The sequence below is a fragment of the Oncorhynchus kisutch genome, linkage group LG13, assembly GCF_002021735.2.
Source record: "Oncorhynchus kisutch isolate 150728-3 linkage group LG13, Okis_V2, whole genome shotgun sequence".
In the NCBI taxonomy this organism is placed as follows: Eukaryota; Metazoa; Chordata; class Actinopteri; order Salmoniformes; family Salmonidae; genus Oncorhynchus; species Oncorhynchus kisutch.
Window position 1 is genome coordinate 72,522,731 of NC_034186.2, and position 16,465 is coordinate 72,539,195.

At 42.4% G+C, this 16,465-nt stretch overlaps 2 protein-coding genes across 7 annotated transcripts; one reads left to right on the forward strand and one right to left on the reverse strand.

The window, feature by feature from the left end:
- The first annotated feature begins 1,807 nt into the window (after nucleotides 1-1,807).
- Nucleotides 1,808-7,261, forward strand: tapbpl (TAP binding protein like). Of its 4 annotated transcripts, none has more exons than XM_020503937.2 (9): nucleotides 1,808-2,314; nucleotides 2,493-2,705; nucleotides 2,831-3,106; nucleotides 3,325-3,525; nucleotides 3,775-3,942; nucleotides 5,698-5,801; nucleotides 6,004-6,232; nucleotides 6,493-6,560; nucleotides 6,701-7,261. In XM_020503937.2, exons 1-8 carry the CDS (start codon nucleotides 2,269-2,271, stop codon nucleotides 6,558-6,560), a joined length of 1,305 nt encoding a protein of 434 aa, XP_020359526.1. In that variant the 5' UTR covers nucleotides 1,808-2,268; the 3' UTR covers nucleotides 6,701-7,261. The 4 variants fall into 4 exon arrangements, with proteins under 4 accessions (XP_020359526.1, XP_020359535.1, XP_020359545.1 ...); XM_020503946.2 differs by having other exon boundaries at nucleotides 1,851-2,314; nucleotides 6,737-6,861; XM_020503956.2 differs by having other exon boundaries at nucleotides 1,874-2,023; nucleotides 2,498-2,705.
- On the reverse strand, nucleotides 6,939-16,361 carry LOC109906410 (vesicle-associated membrane protein 1-like). Of its 3 annotated transcripts, XM_020504100.2 has the most exons (6): nucleotides 16,016-16,118; nucleotides 15,223-15,312; nucleotides 13,402-13,552; nucleotides 10,686-10,844; nucleotides 9,499-9,550; nucleotides 6,943-8,815 (listed from the first exon to the last, which is right to left on the reverse strand). In XM_020504100.2, coding segments are annotated over exons 2-6 (381 nt in total). In that variant the 5' UTR covers nucleotides 15,225-15,312; nucleotides 16,016-16,118; the 3' UTR covers nucleotides 6,943-8,798. The 3 variants fall into 3 exon arrangements, 2 of the variants coding, with proteins under 2 accessions (XP_020359681.1, XP_020359689.1); XM_020504092.2 differs by having other exon boundaries at nucleotides 6,939-8,815; nucleotides 15,223-16,361; XR_004202515.1 differs by lacking the exon at nucleotides 16,016-16,118 and having other exon boundaries at nucleotides 9,499-10,844; nucleotides 15,223-16,001.
- Between the last annotated feature and the right edge of the window lie 104 nt (nucleotides 16,362-16,465).

Consider the following 16,465-nt stretch of genomic DNA (forward strand, 5'->3'; position numbering starts at 1 on the left):
TGTGGTGATGTAATGACCACAACAAAGAAGAGAGGGAGTGTAGTGATCTAATGTCCACAACAAAGAAGAGAGGGAGTGTAGTGATCTAATGTCCACAACAAAGAAGAGAGGGAGTGTAGTGATCTAATGTCCACAACAAAGAAGAGAGGGAGTGTAGTGATCTAATGTCCACAACTTTGTGGAATCTGAAAAGACACATATCCCAAAAGCATGATGGTATACTTACTATGCGCATGCGCATGCTAAAAGAAAGGAACGAGGCGGATAGATAACTAAGTGTGTCATTGTATCAAAGTATTTATAAACAAAAAAATTGGATTTCTTAAACGTTTCGTAAATTTTTGTTCTATTATCAATACAATGGGCCATAATGATTTTGGGCCATAATGATTTTGGCCCAATAGGCCTGGCATATTTTGCCTAAAAACCTTTAGGCCTACCTATAGAAAACATTTCAAACAACTCTGCATCTCTGCCCAGCCTGGCAAGAGTGTCCAAAAGGGTGTTTAGCATCCCCAGTGGTTCTACAAGTATGGAGAGGATATTCACTGCTGCTGACCTGCTCTCCAGGCATCATCACATGAGACAGAAGCCACAGACTGGCCAAACTGGTGTTTCTAAAAATGAATTGAAAGGCACTAATAAGTCATTTTTCGTTTAATTAGTATTTAATTCTAAGTCAAATCAAATCGAAATTGTATTTGTCACATGCGCCAAATACAACAGTGAAATGCTACTTACAAGCCCTTAATAATTAACAATGCAGTTTTAAGAAAAATACCTCCAAAAATCACAGCCTATTTGCACAGAGAGAGAGAGAGAGAGAGAGAGAGAGAGAGAGAGAGAGAGAGAGAGATGGCTGTCGTAAATAATGTGTAACCGTAATTCTGGCCATCTGTCTACAGCAACCATCATCACTCATCGCTCCTTGGAGCTAATGTAGCCTACTTAACACACTGACTGATGCTAGGAGACTGTGTGTCAGACCTGGGTTCAAATAGTAGTTTAAATATTTTAAATACTTTGTGCGTATGCAAGAGCCAGACTTTGGTGTATAAAGTGGGATTTGCACTTTTGGGACTATTTCATTGGTTCCATTGCACCAGGGAAGCTCAATCATGCCCAGCTAAAGTATTTTAAATTATTTCAAATTCCATTTGAACTGAGGTCTGGTGTGTGTATGGAGTAAATTGGCTCAGTTAACTTATGCAAAGAGTGCCTATGTCTAAAATGGAACCATATTCCCTATGTAGCACACTACTTTTGACCAGGGCCCATAGTTACCCATACTCTTTTTAGAAAAAAGTTCCCAAAGGGTTCTTTGGCTGTCCCCATAGGAGAACCCTTTTTGAAATGATGTGTACTTCTTGCAATCACCTTTTCATGTTTATTCAAATAATTTTCGTTCAAATCCATATAGTTTGATTTTAATAGTTCAAAACCAAATGGTAGGTCCAGGTAGTCACACAAAAAATCGATGGGTGTTGGTTAAATTGTATTTTAATGAATGGGGCGAATTTTTTCCGCTGTGAGCTCGGCGCGGTTTTTAGCAGAGCGTTGGAAAGGACATGTGCGCCGTATTTTGTATTTTGTTTGTTCTATACAAGAGCAATGTAATGTTGATTAGAATGTCTTTACTTCAGCATCACTCGGTAACATGCATACAGCTCCATTCAGTGCATAGTAAGTAATGCCTAACTTGGCTCACTCGTACTATATAGTATAACACTCAAATACACATAACAGCAGCGCCATCTATTGGCTTGGTGCAACTACGCTCACATGCTCTGTTACGGACACACATTTTATCTTAGCCACCAATGAGGGATGAGGTTATTGCTGTGTGATTGGAGGATATGCTGAAAAATGGACAACTCTCTTTCACTTTCGTTCAGCAAAGCTTCTCTAAATTCTGCAATGACGCACCTGCTTCGAACGCTGAAAACAACTTAGAAGAAAACAACTAAGAAAAATACACGCTGGAAACATGGCATCTATTAATCGATGTTTGATAAATCAATAGGTCTGATCATTCTTATTATGTCAAACTAATAACGTGAACATTTAATTAACCATTTGTAACTTTATTTGATTTACCTCCAAACAAAAGTGAAAGTAACTTCACTGTATAACAGCCTAACATTTTAACTGTCTCTAAATTGTATTTGGTTTCGAGCGTGGTCATGAATTAAATTGTGAAATTAGGGGTCTATTCTGTATATTTATGAATGGTCAGTAATTACTGTTGAATAAAAAACTACTGGAAAGATGCTTGAAATCCTGCTTTTTGGATATTTGATTACATGCGTTTCTGGTAAGAATTGTTTTTCTTCACTTCTGACATTTTCTAAACATGAAATGATTATATATTCTGGACATTAGTCACCTATGCTCACATTCCTGCTCCTTATGACCTCTTCCCGTGCCTCTCTCTCATCCTGTCCCCGCCTCTCACTCCTCATGCTCCCCCTCCCCTTCTCTCCCTCTCTTAGGCCAGGGAGGAGCAGACGTGGTGCTGTCCTGTTCTCTGGTGGAGGAGGGTAGTGGGATGGGGGGAATGGGAGGTGGGGCTCTCTTCAGCCGCACCCCAGCAACACTTGTCCTCAGAGACCTGGCCGTGACCCCTGATCTTTCACCGGATACTCTGACCCCCTTCAACCCTCCTGCTGTCCCCGATCCTAATAACATCATCTTGGAGGCTAAAGGTTGGTTCATTATCAGGTTCTCTTTTGTACAGCAGAGTTACGTGATGGAATTACCTTCCCCTTCTCTCTCCCTCACACCATCCCTCTCCTGCACTCTCCCTCCACCCCTCTCTGCTTTCTGACAGTTGAGTCTCCTGAGATCCCAGAGGCAGACCTGCTGCTCCACGCTGACTGTAACGAGCAGGAAGTGACATGTGAGATCAGCCGCTACTTCCCTCGTAATGCCAAGGAGGGCTCCACAGAACCAGCCTACTTCATTGGCTCCTTGCAGATAGAGGGGGGTGAGCTCAGCCTCACATTGGTCCTGCAGACACGGCCACTGGACCAATCAGATCGTCCAGCTCTCATGCAGAGCAAACTGGAACTCCCCCTCAGCCAATCAGGAACTTTGCTGACTGAGGGTGAGACAAGGAGGTTATTATAATGCTTCTGGTAGTATGCCTGTTGTAGAGCAGACATGTCATATTGTAATGATGTATAACACTGTTACTCTCTCATTCTCTCATCCGCATCTTCTCTTATCACCCCTCTTTCTTTCTCTAGTATTTTGCACTTTCTCTACTTTTCACTTGCTTCTTTCTCCATAATCCCTTCTTTCTCTCTCCCTTGTCTTCCCCAGTGGTGTTCCTGGTGTTCTCTCGCTCAGAGTCCCACTCCGCTCCTCTAGGGGGAATGGCCCTCCTGGACTGTGGCTTCAGGCAGCAGGCCCCATCCCCAGGGCGGGAGCTGGGGCTTGAGTGGCGGCTGCAGCACAGAGGAAGTGGGAGGAAAGTGCTGGAGATTAGGGCGGGGCAGACGGAGACAGAGGAGGGGCCAGCAGGTGAGAGAATAAAGGCATTATTTAAGTAGTTATGATGGTGCTATAAGTGTTGGATGAATTAGGTCTACCTACCATCACAACACAAAGTGCATTAGGACCAACTGTATTATCTACCCAGAGATGGAAATTAAGAATGTGTTACTGCTGTCATAGCTAGGAACCCAGAGGTTTACTGAATGATTACTATGAGAATTTTACCTATTTTTCACCTCATCATACTCTGTTTCGCATTGTTTTTTTCTCCTCCAGTACACGTGGAGAGGGAGGGTTCGAGCGTGGATGCCGCCCTGCTGGTGGGGCAGGGTAATGCGTCTCTGACTCTGGCCAGACTGAAGGTATCTGACGAGGGGACCTACATCTGCACCGTCAGCACTGGACTGTACCAGGCCCAGCAGGTCATACAGCTACACGTCACACGTGAGTCCCTCTAAGAACACTTGTGACTGATTGTCTCTTTACATTAGTGGTCAACCGATTATGATTTTTCAACGCCAAAACCAATACCGATTATTGGAGGACCAAAAAAAGCTGACACCGATTAATCGTCCGATTTTTATTTACATTTGTAATAATGACAATTACAACAATACTGAATGAACACTTATTTTAACTTAATATAAAACATTAATAAAATCAATTCCGTCTCAAATAAATAATTAAACATGTTCAATTTGGTTTAAATAATGCAAAAACAAAGTGTTGGAGAAGAAAGTAAAAGTACAATATTTGCCACGTAAAAAAGCTAACGTTTAAGTTCCTTGCTCAGAACATGAGAACATATGAAAGCTGGAGTCTTCAATATTCCCAGGTAAGAAGTTTTAGGTTGTAGTTATTATAGGAATTTATAGGACTATTTCTCTCTATACCATTTGTATTTCATGTACTTTTGACAATTGGATGTTCTTATAGGCAGTATAGTATTGCCAGCCTAATCTCAGGAGTTGATAGGCTTGAAGTCATAAACAGCGATGTGCTTCAAGCATTGCAAAGAGCTGCTGTTAAACGCAGGAAAGTGCTGTTTGAATGAATGCTTACGAGCCTGCTGCTGCCTACCACCGCTCAGTCAGACTGCTCTATCAAATATCAAATCATAGATTTAATTATAATATAATAAACACACAGAAATACGAGCCTTGGGTCATTAATATGGTCAAATCCGGAAACTATAATTTTGGAAAACAAAACGTTTATTCTTTCAGTGAAATATGGAACCATTCCGTATTTTATCGAACGGGTGGCAACCCTAAGTCTAAATATTGCTGTTACATTGCACAACCTTCGAGGTTATGTCATAATTATATAAAATTATGGAAAATTAATTCCGATCTTTGTTAGGAAGAAATGGTTCACACAGTTCACAACGAGCCAGGCGGCCAAACTGCTGCGTATACTCTGACTCTGCTTACACTGAACACAAGATAAGTGACACAATTTCCCTAGTTAATATTGTCTGCTAACGTTAATTTATTTGAACTAAATTATGCAAGTAAAAAAATATATACTTGTGTATTGATTTTAAGAAAGGCATTGATGTTTATGGTTATAACTTGTGACACTGGTGCTACGATTGTGCTTTTTTTGTGAATGTGCTTTTGTTAAATCATCCCCCGTTTGGCGAAGTAGGCTGTGATTCGATGATAAATTAACAGGCACCGCATTGATTATATGTAACGCAGGACAAGCTAGTTAAACTAGTAATATCATCAACCATGTGTAGTTAATTATTGATTATGTTAAGATAGATAATTTTTTGTAAGAAAAGTTTGACGCTAGCTAGCAACTTACCTTGGCTCCTTGCTGCACTCGCGTAACAGGTGGTCAGCCTGCCACGCAGTCTCCTCGTGGATTGCAACATAATCGGCGTCCAAAAATGCAGATTACCGATTGTTATGAAAACTTGTAATCGGCCCTGCCGATTAATCGGTTGACCTCTACTTTACATAGGCAGCAGGTGGCGTTGGTACAGTAACCAAAAGTTTGCTGGTTTGAATGCCCGAGACGAAAATGTGAAAAATCTGTCAATGTGCACTTGAGCAAGGTCTGCTAAATGACTCAAATGTACATTATTTCTCTACACATATGAACATGCGTTTATTACATTAGGTGTCTATGTCATGTGTGACATAGTGTGCACACGATTCACATCTAAATACGAAGTCTCTCTGTCTTCAGAACCTCCTCATGTTTCTCTCTCTGAGGAGAAGCTGGTATTTCGGGATGAGTTGCCCCAGAAACTGAGCTGCCACTGCAAGAACTACTACCCTCTGGATGTCCAGGTGTGTCTGGTGCGGTCGACCAATGAAATATTCAGTCATTCATATCCACAGATACCACTGTTTCAAAGTGGTTAGCACACAAGCACACAGCGATCATACCTCTAATGAAAACAGAAGATCATTGGTAGGTCATCGTACAGCACTTATAATATGGATATCCTAAATATTACAGACATTATACTGAGACTCTCTTCTCTCTCAGATGGAGTGGTTCTCCGTCTCCTCTACAGACTCAGAGCCTAGCATCCTATCAGACCAGGTGTCTCTCTCCAGCCATCGGCAGCACAGCGACAGGACCATGTCCATCTCCTCCCACCTCACCCTTCACCCCTCCACCTTCCCCCCTGGAACCACGGTCACCTGCAGAGTGACCCACACGACCCTGGACACACCCCTCTCCCTCAGCCTGACAGTAGAGACACCTGAGCCAGGTAGGCTGCTACAGACACAGGCGTGAGAGGACAATATGAAATTAGGTGAACATCAGCATTGCTGATGGGTCACATTCATTAGGCGTGAATGGACAACTAAAATATAATGAGTGTTCTTATCAGGCAGGTTCAGATACTGCTCTTTTGCTAAATGTTTTCTCTTGTTGGGTGCCTGCTGACTGCTGAGTCATTGGGAGAACCTGTGCAGAAACAAAATGGTGTCCATTCATATTAGTCCAAACGGTTCCCTGTTGTTACAGATTCCTACTGGATGGTCCTGGGTTTTCTGGTTATCACCGTTCTGTTCTTCTACCAAGTGATGAAATAGGTAAGTTCCCCATGCTCCCTATGAACCTCCTTGTATTTTTAACTATTTGTAGTACGACAACAGTAACCTAAAAATGCGAAGCAAATTTCTGTCCAAACAGACAAATAATACATTTTTCCTATTTTTTTTTTCTTGCAAAGAGTTCCAACCTAATTCACAGACCTGGATTCTTTCAGGGTCGCAGAGGCACAGCACCTGAAGCTGTTGAAAACCAATATCTTAAGAGTTGCTGTAATGTGAATTACTGTTGCACTATAAACAGTTGTACATTTTCTTCAAATAAATGTTTTCTTTGATAGTATCATTGGTGTTGTTCTCTGAATCTGGAGAGACGGTGTGGGATTATACCTGTTCATTTTCACTTCAATGATGAAAACATTCATGTTGATGATTTTGTTTATTAGCATCAAGTGGTAAGCATGCGTTTAAAGAATTCTCATGATCCAGTTGTATCTCTCCCAGTATTATCATGTTGTATAATTTATTTACCTAATAATATTATTGCACAATATTATTAGATCATTGTTTTGAGGAATCACCACTATTTTCATTCATAAATGCAATTTACACATAGCTATTTTTCTTTTCTTTTTTTTACAATGTGTCAAACAGTCCCTCTTTATCAACCATTGAGAGGAAAATTATATTTTCTCGAATATCCAACACCAAGAGTAAAATATAAACCTACTAAAAAACATATTTTCAGGAGCAATAGTCTGGCAAAGATGAAGTACTTTATGGTACTACTTGTACGGTACTATGGTTTTCGTTTTTTCCCCGTCAGAATACTACTGTAGCAACCATTGTTCTCTGGCAACAAAAATTTGGCAAACTCTTGAGCTTCATTGCATTGCATACGCATGAGTTACTAATTGAGCGCATAGATACAGTAGCCTATACACAGGTCCTGAAAACCACTAAACCAAATAAAATAAATGTACAATCGGCAGTTTCAGAAATGGCAGATACATAGGTCACACAAATAGGCAAAACTATGGACATCGTCTGCCATGCAAGTCAAGTAAGACACAAACACTACTTCCATTTGGGCCTATAGGCTATTGTAGGTAACAGCCTAAAGTCTACTGTAGATAACTGTGTGTTTTTGTTGGTTTGATGTGCAGGAAGTGGGTTATTTGGGGGGTTATTTGGTTATGTCCTCTCCAGATAGGGGACAGTCTATTGAACCATTCCTCCCTAACCCTGTACCCTCTCTACTAGAACGTACAAGAGTGTCTGAACACAACCACAACACAGTAAAGCTGCTCACTAATCAATCAAAAATGTACTATGCAGTGTTATTACACAGACCTGCCTTTAGGTGTGTCCAGAGTTAATGCTGTATAGACTTTTGTCTGCACTCCTGAAAGAATACTTTATGTAGGTACAGATTGTCTGTTTCTGTCTGTCAATGTCAATCTAGCTAACTGTCCGTCTGTCTGTCTGTGGTACAAGAATAAAGATATACTAAAAGTCAGTGTCCCAAAAGTGGTTTCTGCCTTTTCCAGTATCCTTCCTGGCTTTTCTTATTCTCTCTCTATCTCTCTCTTAAACACCACAGTCAGCGAGTGAGAGAAAGAGGGAGGTAAAGGAAAAGGCAGGAATGCCCGTCAAGGCCTACATCAACTAAACCTGGAAAAAGCTACTGGCTACACTGATTTGGATCACAAGTACACACACACACATGACAAAATGATCATACTCTTAAACATGACCTTGTATTAGTAAGTAGTGTTTATAATGGTAGTGGTATGAGGTAGGGGATCAGGAGGGGTTGTTAGGTACTGTATGTCAGTATCAATTTACAAATGTGGTATGCTCTCCAAAAGGTAACACGAACAAGCTTTGGCGGATAGAAAGAACTGCTGCGCTCTTTCATTGCACTCACTCTCTCTTTCTCCATGCTCTCTCTTTCACTTCTTCCTGCTTTCTCTCTCTCTCTCTCTCTTTCCCTACTGCACACTTCAATAATGTATGAGACGCAGAGGCAGGAGAGAGTGAGTGAGACAGCACACCAAAACAGAGGAAGAAATATGGATCAAAGAGAAGGGAAGGGCAGGAGGACAAAGAGAAAAGAGAGCAACAACATCTACACACTAGCGTCATGTTTAAGTGCTAGATGGAAGACCTGGTGTGGAGGAAAAGGGGGCGGGACAGGAGTTTGGATTTGTGTCGATTTTGTTTTCTTCTTCTCTCCTATTCCGCTCTCATGTCTGTGTCCTGCCACGGTGGGATTACTCAATAGAAGAAGTACACTATGAGAAAGATGGAGAGAGAGAGGAAGATAAAGAGAGGGGGAGGGAGAGAGGGGGGGATAGGGAGAATAATGATCTTTGCATTCAGTGGGCTATATCTACACATTTGTTGTTTCTGCTGAATGACTGGTAACAAAGGCCTTATACTGTTTCAATCATTTACTGTAATAAGTTGTCATGAATTATTGACATAAGAGTAGGCACTAGGAGACAGTCAAGGAAGGGCAGACCTGGGCCTGTTATAAGTGCACACTGATTATAGCTGTGGCCTTCGCCTTAACATCTACTGAACTTGACTAGTATGGATTCAGAATTGCATTAGTGGAAACCAAGACTGTTCTCAGGACAGGCCTGGTTGTAGCTAGATAGTGTTAGCATTTTAGCTAACCCTAACAATTTTCCTAACCTTTACCTAATTATCCTAACCTGCTACGTTAATTCTCCTAAACCACTACGAAAAGTAACTTCTGCTAGTCAAAACTGGCAGACCTTCCCTGAGAGCAGTGTGAGTATCCGCTAATGCAATACAGAAGTATGGACATTAATTTAGTCATCTGCACAAGAATTCATATGCCAAGAAATGTCCAAATGAAGTTTAAAAGACGTGAAGAAACCGTCTAACTGACTACATGCGAGTGGGTATCAATGAATGGTAATAGGAGAAAGTGAATAATGGTACTTACAGAAAAGGACTCCGACCACAAGAACTCCAATGATACCCATAATGATCATCATCTGGAAAGAAAAGCAAATGGGGAGTTAAAGGCTTTCTTTATTCTTCTATTCTTCTAGTTAATAAACCTGATAGATTTTCCTCGGGTGATTAAACATGTGTTTTTTTATTCAGGGATGAAGTCTCTGCGGATTAACGTTAGTCCTGCTGACCAAAAACACACACACACACACACCAACCCAGCATGATGAAAAACACAAAAAGCAGAGCGTAACATTTCATCACACTCCCTTGTGTCCAGTCAGTGTATTTTTGGTGCTATTGCTATGCAATTAATAAGAATAACTGCATGTAGAGAAAACTCTGCAGTGAGAGCCTCCCTATTCCCCATTCCCCGGAGCGCCGCTCCTCTCGCCCACAGACGCTAATTAGGGGATTAGTGCGCGGGAAAGGGGGGTGACAGCGTTCCAGGGACAGATGCTGTGTGTTCGCCTCAGCACCCTGCACCTCAATTGGATGGTGGAGCGTGGTACTGGTTGGTTGAGCATGGTACTGGTTGGTTGAGCATGGTACTGGTTGGTTGAGCATGGTACTGGTTGGTTGAGCATGCTACTGGTTGGTGGAGCATGCTACTGGTTGGTGGAGCATGCTACTGGTTGGTGGAGCATGGTACTGGTTGGTGGAGGGTGGTGCTGGTTGGTGGAGCGTGGTACTGGTTGGTGGAGCGTGGTACTGGTTGGTGGAGCGTGATACTGGTTGGTGGAGCATGGTACTGGTTTGGTAGAGCATGGTACTGGTTGGTGGAGCATGGTACTGGTTGGTGGAGCATGGTACTGGTTGGTGGAGCATGGTACTGGTTGGTGGAGCATGGTACTGGTTGGTGGAGTATGGTACTGGTTGGTGGAGCATGGTACTGGTTGGTGGAGCATGGTACTGGTGTTGCAACACCACCACAGTTGTGGCTCTGAATGATTCCCCCATGGGCCACATACAGTACACTGGATATATATGTTAACTTGAATATATGACAGTACACTGTCACTTTGGATAGAAAGAGTTGGCTAAATAACCATATTATTATCATGATCAATATTACCATTACCTTGCAATTCTCCTGAATGTGATAATTTTAAGTCCTTTTGGATGAAAGTGTCTGCTAATGTGAATGACAATATAATCATTGATCACTGTCATTACCTTTGCGTTCTTCCACCAGTATTTGCTCTTGAGTTTGGCTGCACAGCTCTCGAACTGGGAGGCCCCGGCCTGGAGAGCATCCGCTCTGTCATCCAGCTCCGACAGCTTCTGGTCCCTCTCCAGAACCTTGTCCACATTCACCCGCATAATATCCACCACCTGGAGAGGAGAGGAGAGGAGAGGAGAGGAGAGGAGAGGAGAGGAGAGGAGAGGAGAGGAGAGGAGAGGAGAGGAGAGGAGAGGAGAGGAGGAATTTACTGACAGCCCAAGCCATAGAAGTCCACATCACACAATTTAATACAGCATGAAACCATTCCCAAGCTGCAGTGCAGTCCATTACTAAGATAAATTGATCAACCATGTTATTTTCTATATGTTAATAGCTAACATAACTTTGGCCATAGAAATACAGTGCCTTGCGAAAGTATTCGGCCCCCTTGAACTTTGCGACCTTTTGCCACATTTCAGGCTTCAAACATAAAGATATAAAACTGTATTTTTTTGTGAAGAATCAACAACAAGTGGGACACAATCATGAAGTGGAACGACATTTATTGGATATTTCAAACTTTTTTAACAAATCAAAAACTGAAAAATTGGGCGTGCAAAATGATTCAGCCCCCTTAAGTTAATACTTTGTAGCGCCACCTTTTGCTGCGATTACAGCTGTAAGTCGCTTGGGGTATGTCTCTATCAGTTTTGCACATCGAGAGACTGAATTTTTTTCCCATTCCTCCTTGCAAAACAGCTCGAGCTCAGTGAGGTTGGATGGAGAGCATTTGTGAACAGCAGTTTTCATTTCTTTCCACAGATTCTCGATTGGATTCAGGTCTGGACTTTGACTTGGCCATTCTAACACCTGGATATGTTTATTTTTGAACCATTCCATTGTAGATTTTGCTTTATGTTTTGGATCATTGTCTTGTTGGAAGACAAATCTCCGTCCCTGTCTCCATCAGGTTTTCTTCCAGAATGGTCCTGTATTTGGCTCCATCCATCTTCCCATCAATTTTAACCATCTTCCCTGTCCCTGCTGAAGAAAAGCAGGCCCAAACCATGATGCTGCCACCACCATGTTTGACAGTGGGGATGGTGTGGTCAGGGTGATGAGCTGTGTTGCTTTTATGCCAAACATAACGTTTTGCATTGTTGCCAAAAAGTTCAATTTTGGTTTCATCTGACCAGAGCACCTTCTTCCACATGTTTGGTGTGTCTCCCAGGTGGCTTGTGGCAAACTTTAAACGACACTTTGTATGGATATATTTAAGAAATGGCTTTCTTCTTGCCACTCTTCCATAAAGGCCAGATTTGTGCAATATACGACTGATTGTTGTCCTATGGACAGAGTCTCCCACCTCAGATGTAGATCTCTGCAGTTCATCCAGAGTGATCATGGGCCTCTTGGCTGCATCTCTGATCAGTCTTCTCCTTGTATGAGCTGAAAGTTTAGAGGGACGGCCAGGTCTTGGTAGATTTGCAGTGGTCTGATACTCCTTCCATTTCAATATTATCGCTGGCCCAATTTTTCAGTTTTTGATTTGTTAAAAAAGTTTGAAATATCCAATAAATGTCGTTCCACTTCATGATTGTGTCCCACTTGTTGTTGATTCTTCACAAAAAAATACAGTTTTATATCTTCATCTTCTTTGAAGCCTGAAATGTGGCAAAAGGTCGCAAAGTTCAAGGGGGCCGAATACTTTCGCAAGGCACTGTAGAATATATTAAACATCATCATAGACAGCCATGTTGTATCATATGCTAGCCATGTTGTATCGTATGCTAGCCATGTTGTATCGTATGCTAGCCATGTTGTATCGTATGCTAGCCATGTTGTATCGTATGCTAGCCATATTGTATTGTATGCTAGCCATGTTGTATCATATGCTAGCCATGTTGTATCATATGCTAACCATGTTGTATCGCATGCTAGCCATGTTGTATCGTAAGCTAGCCATGTTGTATCGTATACTAGCCATGCTGTATCATATGCTAGCCATATCGTATAGTATGCTATCCAAATTGTTATCGTGGGTTTTGTATTTTTGAATACTTGTTACAACATTTCTCAATGCTTCATTCATTATGCACACACCACAAACACACATCAATAAAATAATAAATTCATGTTGTCAGGTCGATGGAATATCATGTTGATCCCAGAAAGCCACACCCTGACGAAGACTGCATAGCCAAAGCATTACTGAAATAAATCGTAAAACAAATCAAACTGCATTGTAGAGTAGAGTAGAATATGCTACTCTATTTTTAGATTTCCCAACAATCAAAGAATGTCAAAGAAACAATCTATGTCCTTTCCTTTTCTTTTAGCTCTGTTTCTACAGCTTGACTCATGACTGCATTTCATTCCAGAAGGTTGGTCCTTTACTTCTGCCCTCATTTCCCCCCTTCCCCTATTTCATTGAATTGGATAGATGAAAGCAAAATGGGGGAAACTGGGTGGCGCTGTTGCTTACACCAAGGAGAATGAACGAGTGCAGAGAGGAGGGAGCAACTGGAAATGCAGCCCAGATCTGGCCTAATTGCTGCTAGTTGTCTCACGCTGTGACGTCAATCCCAGATTGACAAGCTAGCTACTTGCTGTAGTTTAAAATGTTGTACTATATGGTTTGGCACGAGTGGGAGTACTGTTAGGAGCATGGTATCGAAGCCAGGAGCAGGTTGGTTGGTACTGTACGTGTGTGTCACACTAGCTCACCTCCTCCACTTGGGCTTGTGTCTGTTGTAGCCTGCGGTTGCTGGAGGTGTTGGGAGGAGGGGGTGGGGGCCCTCCACCTGGGGCTCCGTCTGGTCCTGGGGCCCCTGGGGCTCCGGGAGGTCCAGCTGGGGGAGCAGCATCTGGGGCAGACCTGGGAAGGGGAGAGAAGGAGGAAGGGACAGAGAGGAGAAGAGATGGGAAGTGCGAGGGATAGGAGAGGGGGAAGGAGGGAGAAGGGAAGAGGGGAGATGAGGAAGGGTAAGACTTTTTTTTACATTACAGTAATTTAGCAGTCATGAGCAAGCTGAAACAACCGCATTTTAGAGGTGTTGTAACTAAAACAAAAAAACAAGAAAAGCCTTGATAACAGAACTCAGTGATAAAAGCGATTCAGATTAAAAGTTCAGAAAAGCACAGAAGGGCAAGTATAATGAGGAGAGGGGAAAGAGGAGGAGGATGAGGAAAGAAGGGATATGAGATAAAGGACGGAATTGGAAGCCAGAGAGGGGAAGAGGGAGAGGAAGAGTATTGGAGAGGCTGTATCGCATTTGTAGAAATCAAGACTGTTCTCGGGGCAGGTCTGCCGGTTTTGACTAACAGAAATGACTTTCATAGAATATTGGTAGAATGCCCTGAGAACAGTCTTGGTTTTCACTAATGCGATGCCGCATGGGGGAGAGGAAGAAAGATGAATGATGAAGTACAGAAAGGAGAAGAGCTGTTGGTGAGGAGAATAAAGGGGATAAATTCAGAATTGTACATAGATGCCTCCCTGAGAGAGAGAGAGAGAGAGAGAGAGAGAGAGAGAGAGAGATGGGATAGACAGAAAGAGGGAGAGAAAGAAAAAGAGCGAGAGGGGGAGAGAGTCAGAAAGAGAGAGAGAGAGTGTCAGATTAAGCAAGAGGGAGATAAGAAGAAGAGGACGATGACAGGAAAGGCCAAAAGAAAAGTAAGGGGAGGCTGTAGAGATGGTGAACAGGAGAGATTGGAGAGAGGGTTAAGAGAGAAGGATAAGAAGAAAGGGAATAAAAGGAGAGAAGAGAGAGAAAAGGCAGAAGGATTAAAAGATGGGGCAAACAACTAATTTGGTTCAGAAGGGTAAAGAGAGGGGGAGGAGGGGTGGTGAGGGAAAGGGGAGGGGTGAGAGGGGGAGCGTTCTAACACAGACAGCCTCCATGGACTCATCTGGGGGTGTTGGTCCTGACTTAGACTATTGAAATTAGTCAAATATAAAGTAGAGGCAACCATTCCATCCACCATATATATATGAATATGAAGAATATAGCCATCATTTGAAAGGCATGAACTTGTTCTATATTGCAGGTGCAGGACAGTCTCATGCCAGATGTCATGCGTAGCACCCTACTGTATTTCCTACTGTAACTGGAGAAGAAGACAAACATCTCAGACCAATCAGTTCACATTGATATTGATTTTCTAATACTTCACAGACATTTGATAACCTGGAAGTCCCTAGAACCATTCGGTACAAAACCCATGGTATAAAGAAAGAAAACATAATTTCAGCTGAAATAAGCCAATTTTTAATTAAAATAATCAAGCGAAAAATGAATTTCTTTTGAAGCCCAGAAGAGGACTGAGGGTAATCAACTACAGTAGATGAGATCCATTATTCAGAGCTGCTGTGACGGAAAAAGACTTGCGTCAGCAAAATACATTAAGCTAGAACAAATCAATAGAGCATAGAAAGAGCCTGACAACATGATGTAAATACTCAACATATTAGAATAAAACATGTTTAGTGAATAGAACAAATGACTAGAATAAGTAAAAAAGAGGAAGCCCTGCATTGATACTCACATCTTCTATGCAGCTGCTTGGAACTGACTCACTGTCAGTGAGCGGTGGGGGGGCGAGAGAGAGAGCGCGAGAGACGAAAGGGGGAAGGGTCTGAAGTAAAAAAGAAAAAAGCGAAATCACAAAAAAAGCAATGGGAAAAACCTCTGCTGTCGTCCAAAGATATCCAGAACCTCAGAGACTCGACTGATTAAAATGATGCGTTAATAACAAACGAATGCAGAAGCTGATGCAGTAACCTCAAAGCAATGCTTTAGCACCGCAAGTCATCACCAGAGTACCGCAATACCCAGGCAAGCGTCGGGTAATAATTCGCTCGAAGAAAGGCAGCGGTATAAGAGGTTGAAAGTGAATACGGGTGATGCACAGATTCTCAATTTCAGTTCGTAAAATCCATAAGGGATAAATCCAAGGATGCTTGGCGAATTTCTTTAAATAATAAATCTATGCAAGAGAAGTCGTGATACTCCAAAGATGCTGAGTCGAGATGCTCAAAATCACACCAATTGTTTAGATTGCACGTTCCCCTTCAAAAGCTAAACACAACTGATTTCACTTTCCTTTACATTACCCAATTATATAATTTCACTATTTTCCCGTGGTCTAGTTTCAGAATTATCTAACACCACCGTTGTTCCCCCTCTCCCGGTGAGTGTGTGGAAGCGTATCTGTGTGTCGGTTTGTGCACTAGTTTCGTTTGTGTGTGTGTGATGGCACTATACTGCAATAATGCGTCGCTCCCCTTCCCCTCTCTCTCTCTCTCTCTCCAGTTGGACTCATAACGATGGTGCGGTACCTCTTTCCCAACCCCCTCTCTCTCTCCACACTTTGCAGTACTGCAGTTTTCTCTGTGTGTCGGATAGGGCGGCAGGACGACACTGCGGTACATTGCTTGGTATAGAATGTTGACTCTGCTACCCCCTCACGCGCTCCGGCTTGTAAGTGCTCCTTTCTATACCCGGATGACTAGGCTTCTCACTAACCCCCAGTTATAGACTACTCTCTCCATATTATAATAGCTCTCTGGCCCAATGTTTGATTTATTCCAGTTTCATCATGACCACAACTAGGTTATTCCTCTTTGGTCCACGAAACAAAGCGAGATGGGAGGCAGTGCGAACATTACTGCACAGCAGTGAGCTGCGGTATGGAGCAATATAGCCCCATTGGTTGCGTTGAAAACGTGCTAGCCAGGCCGTGGGGCAATTTAATATGGAGAATGCTTAGTCAAATTAATATCTGGTCA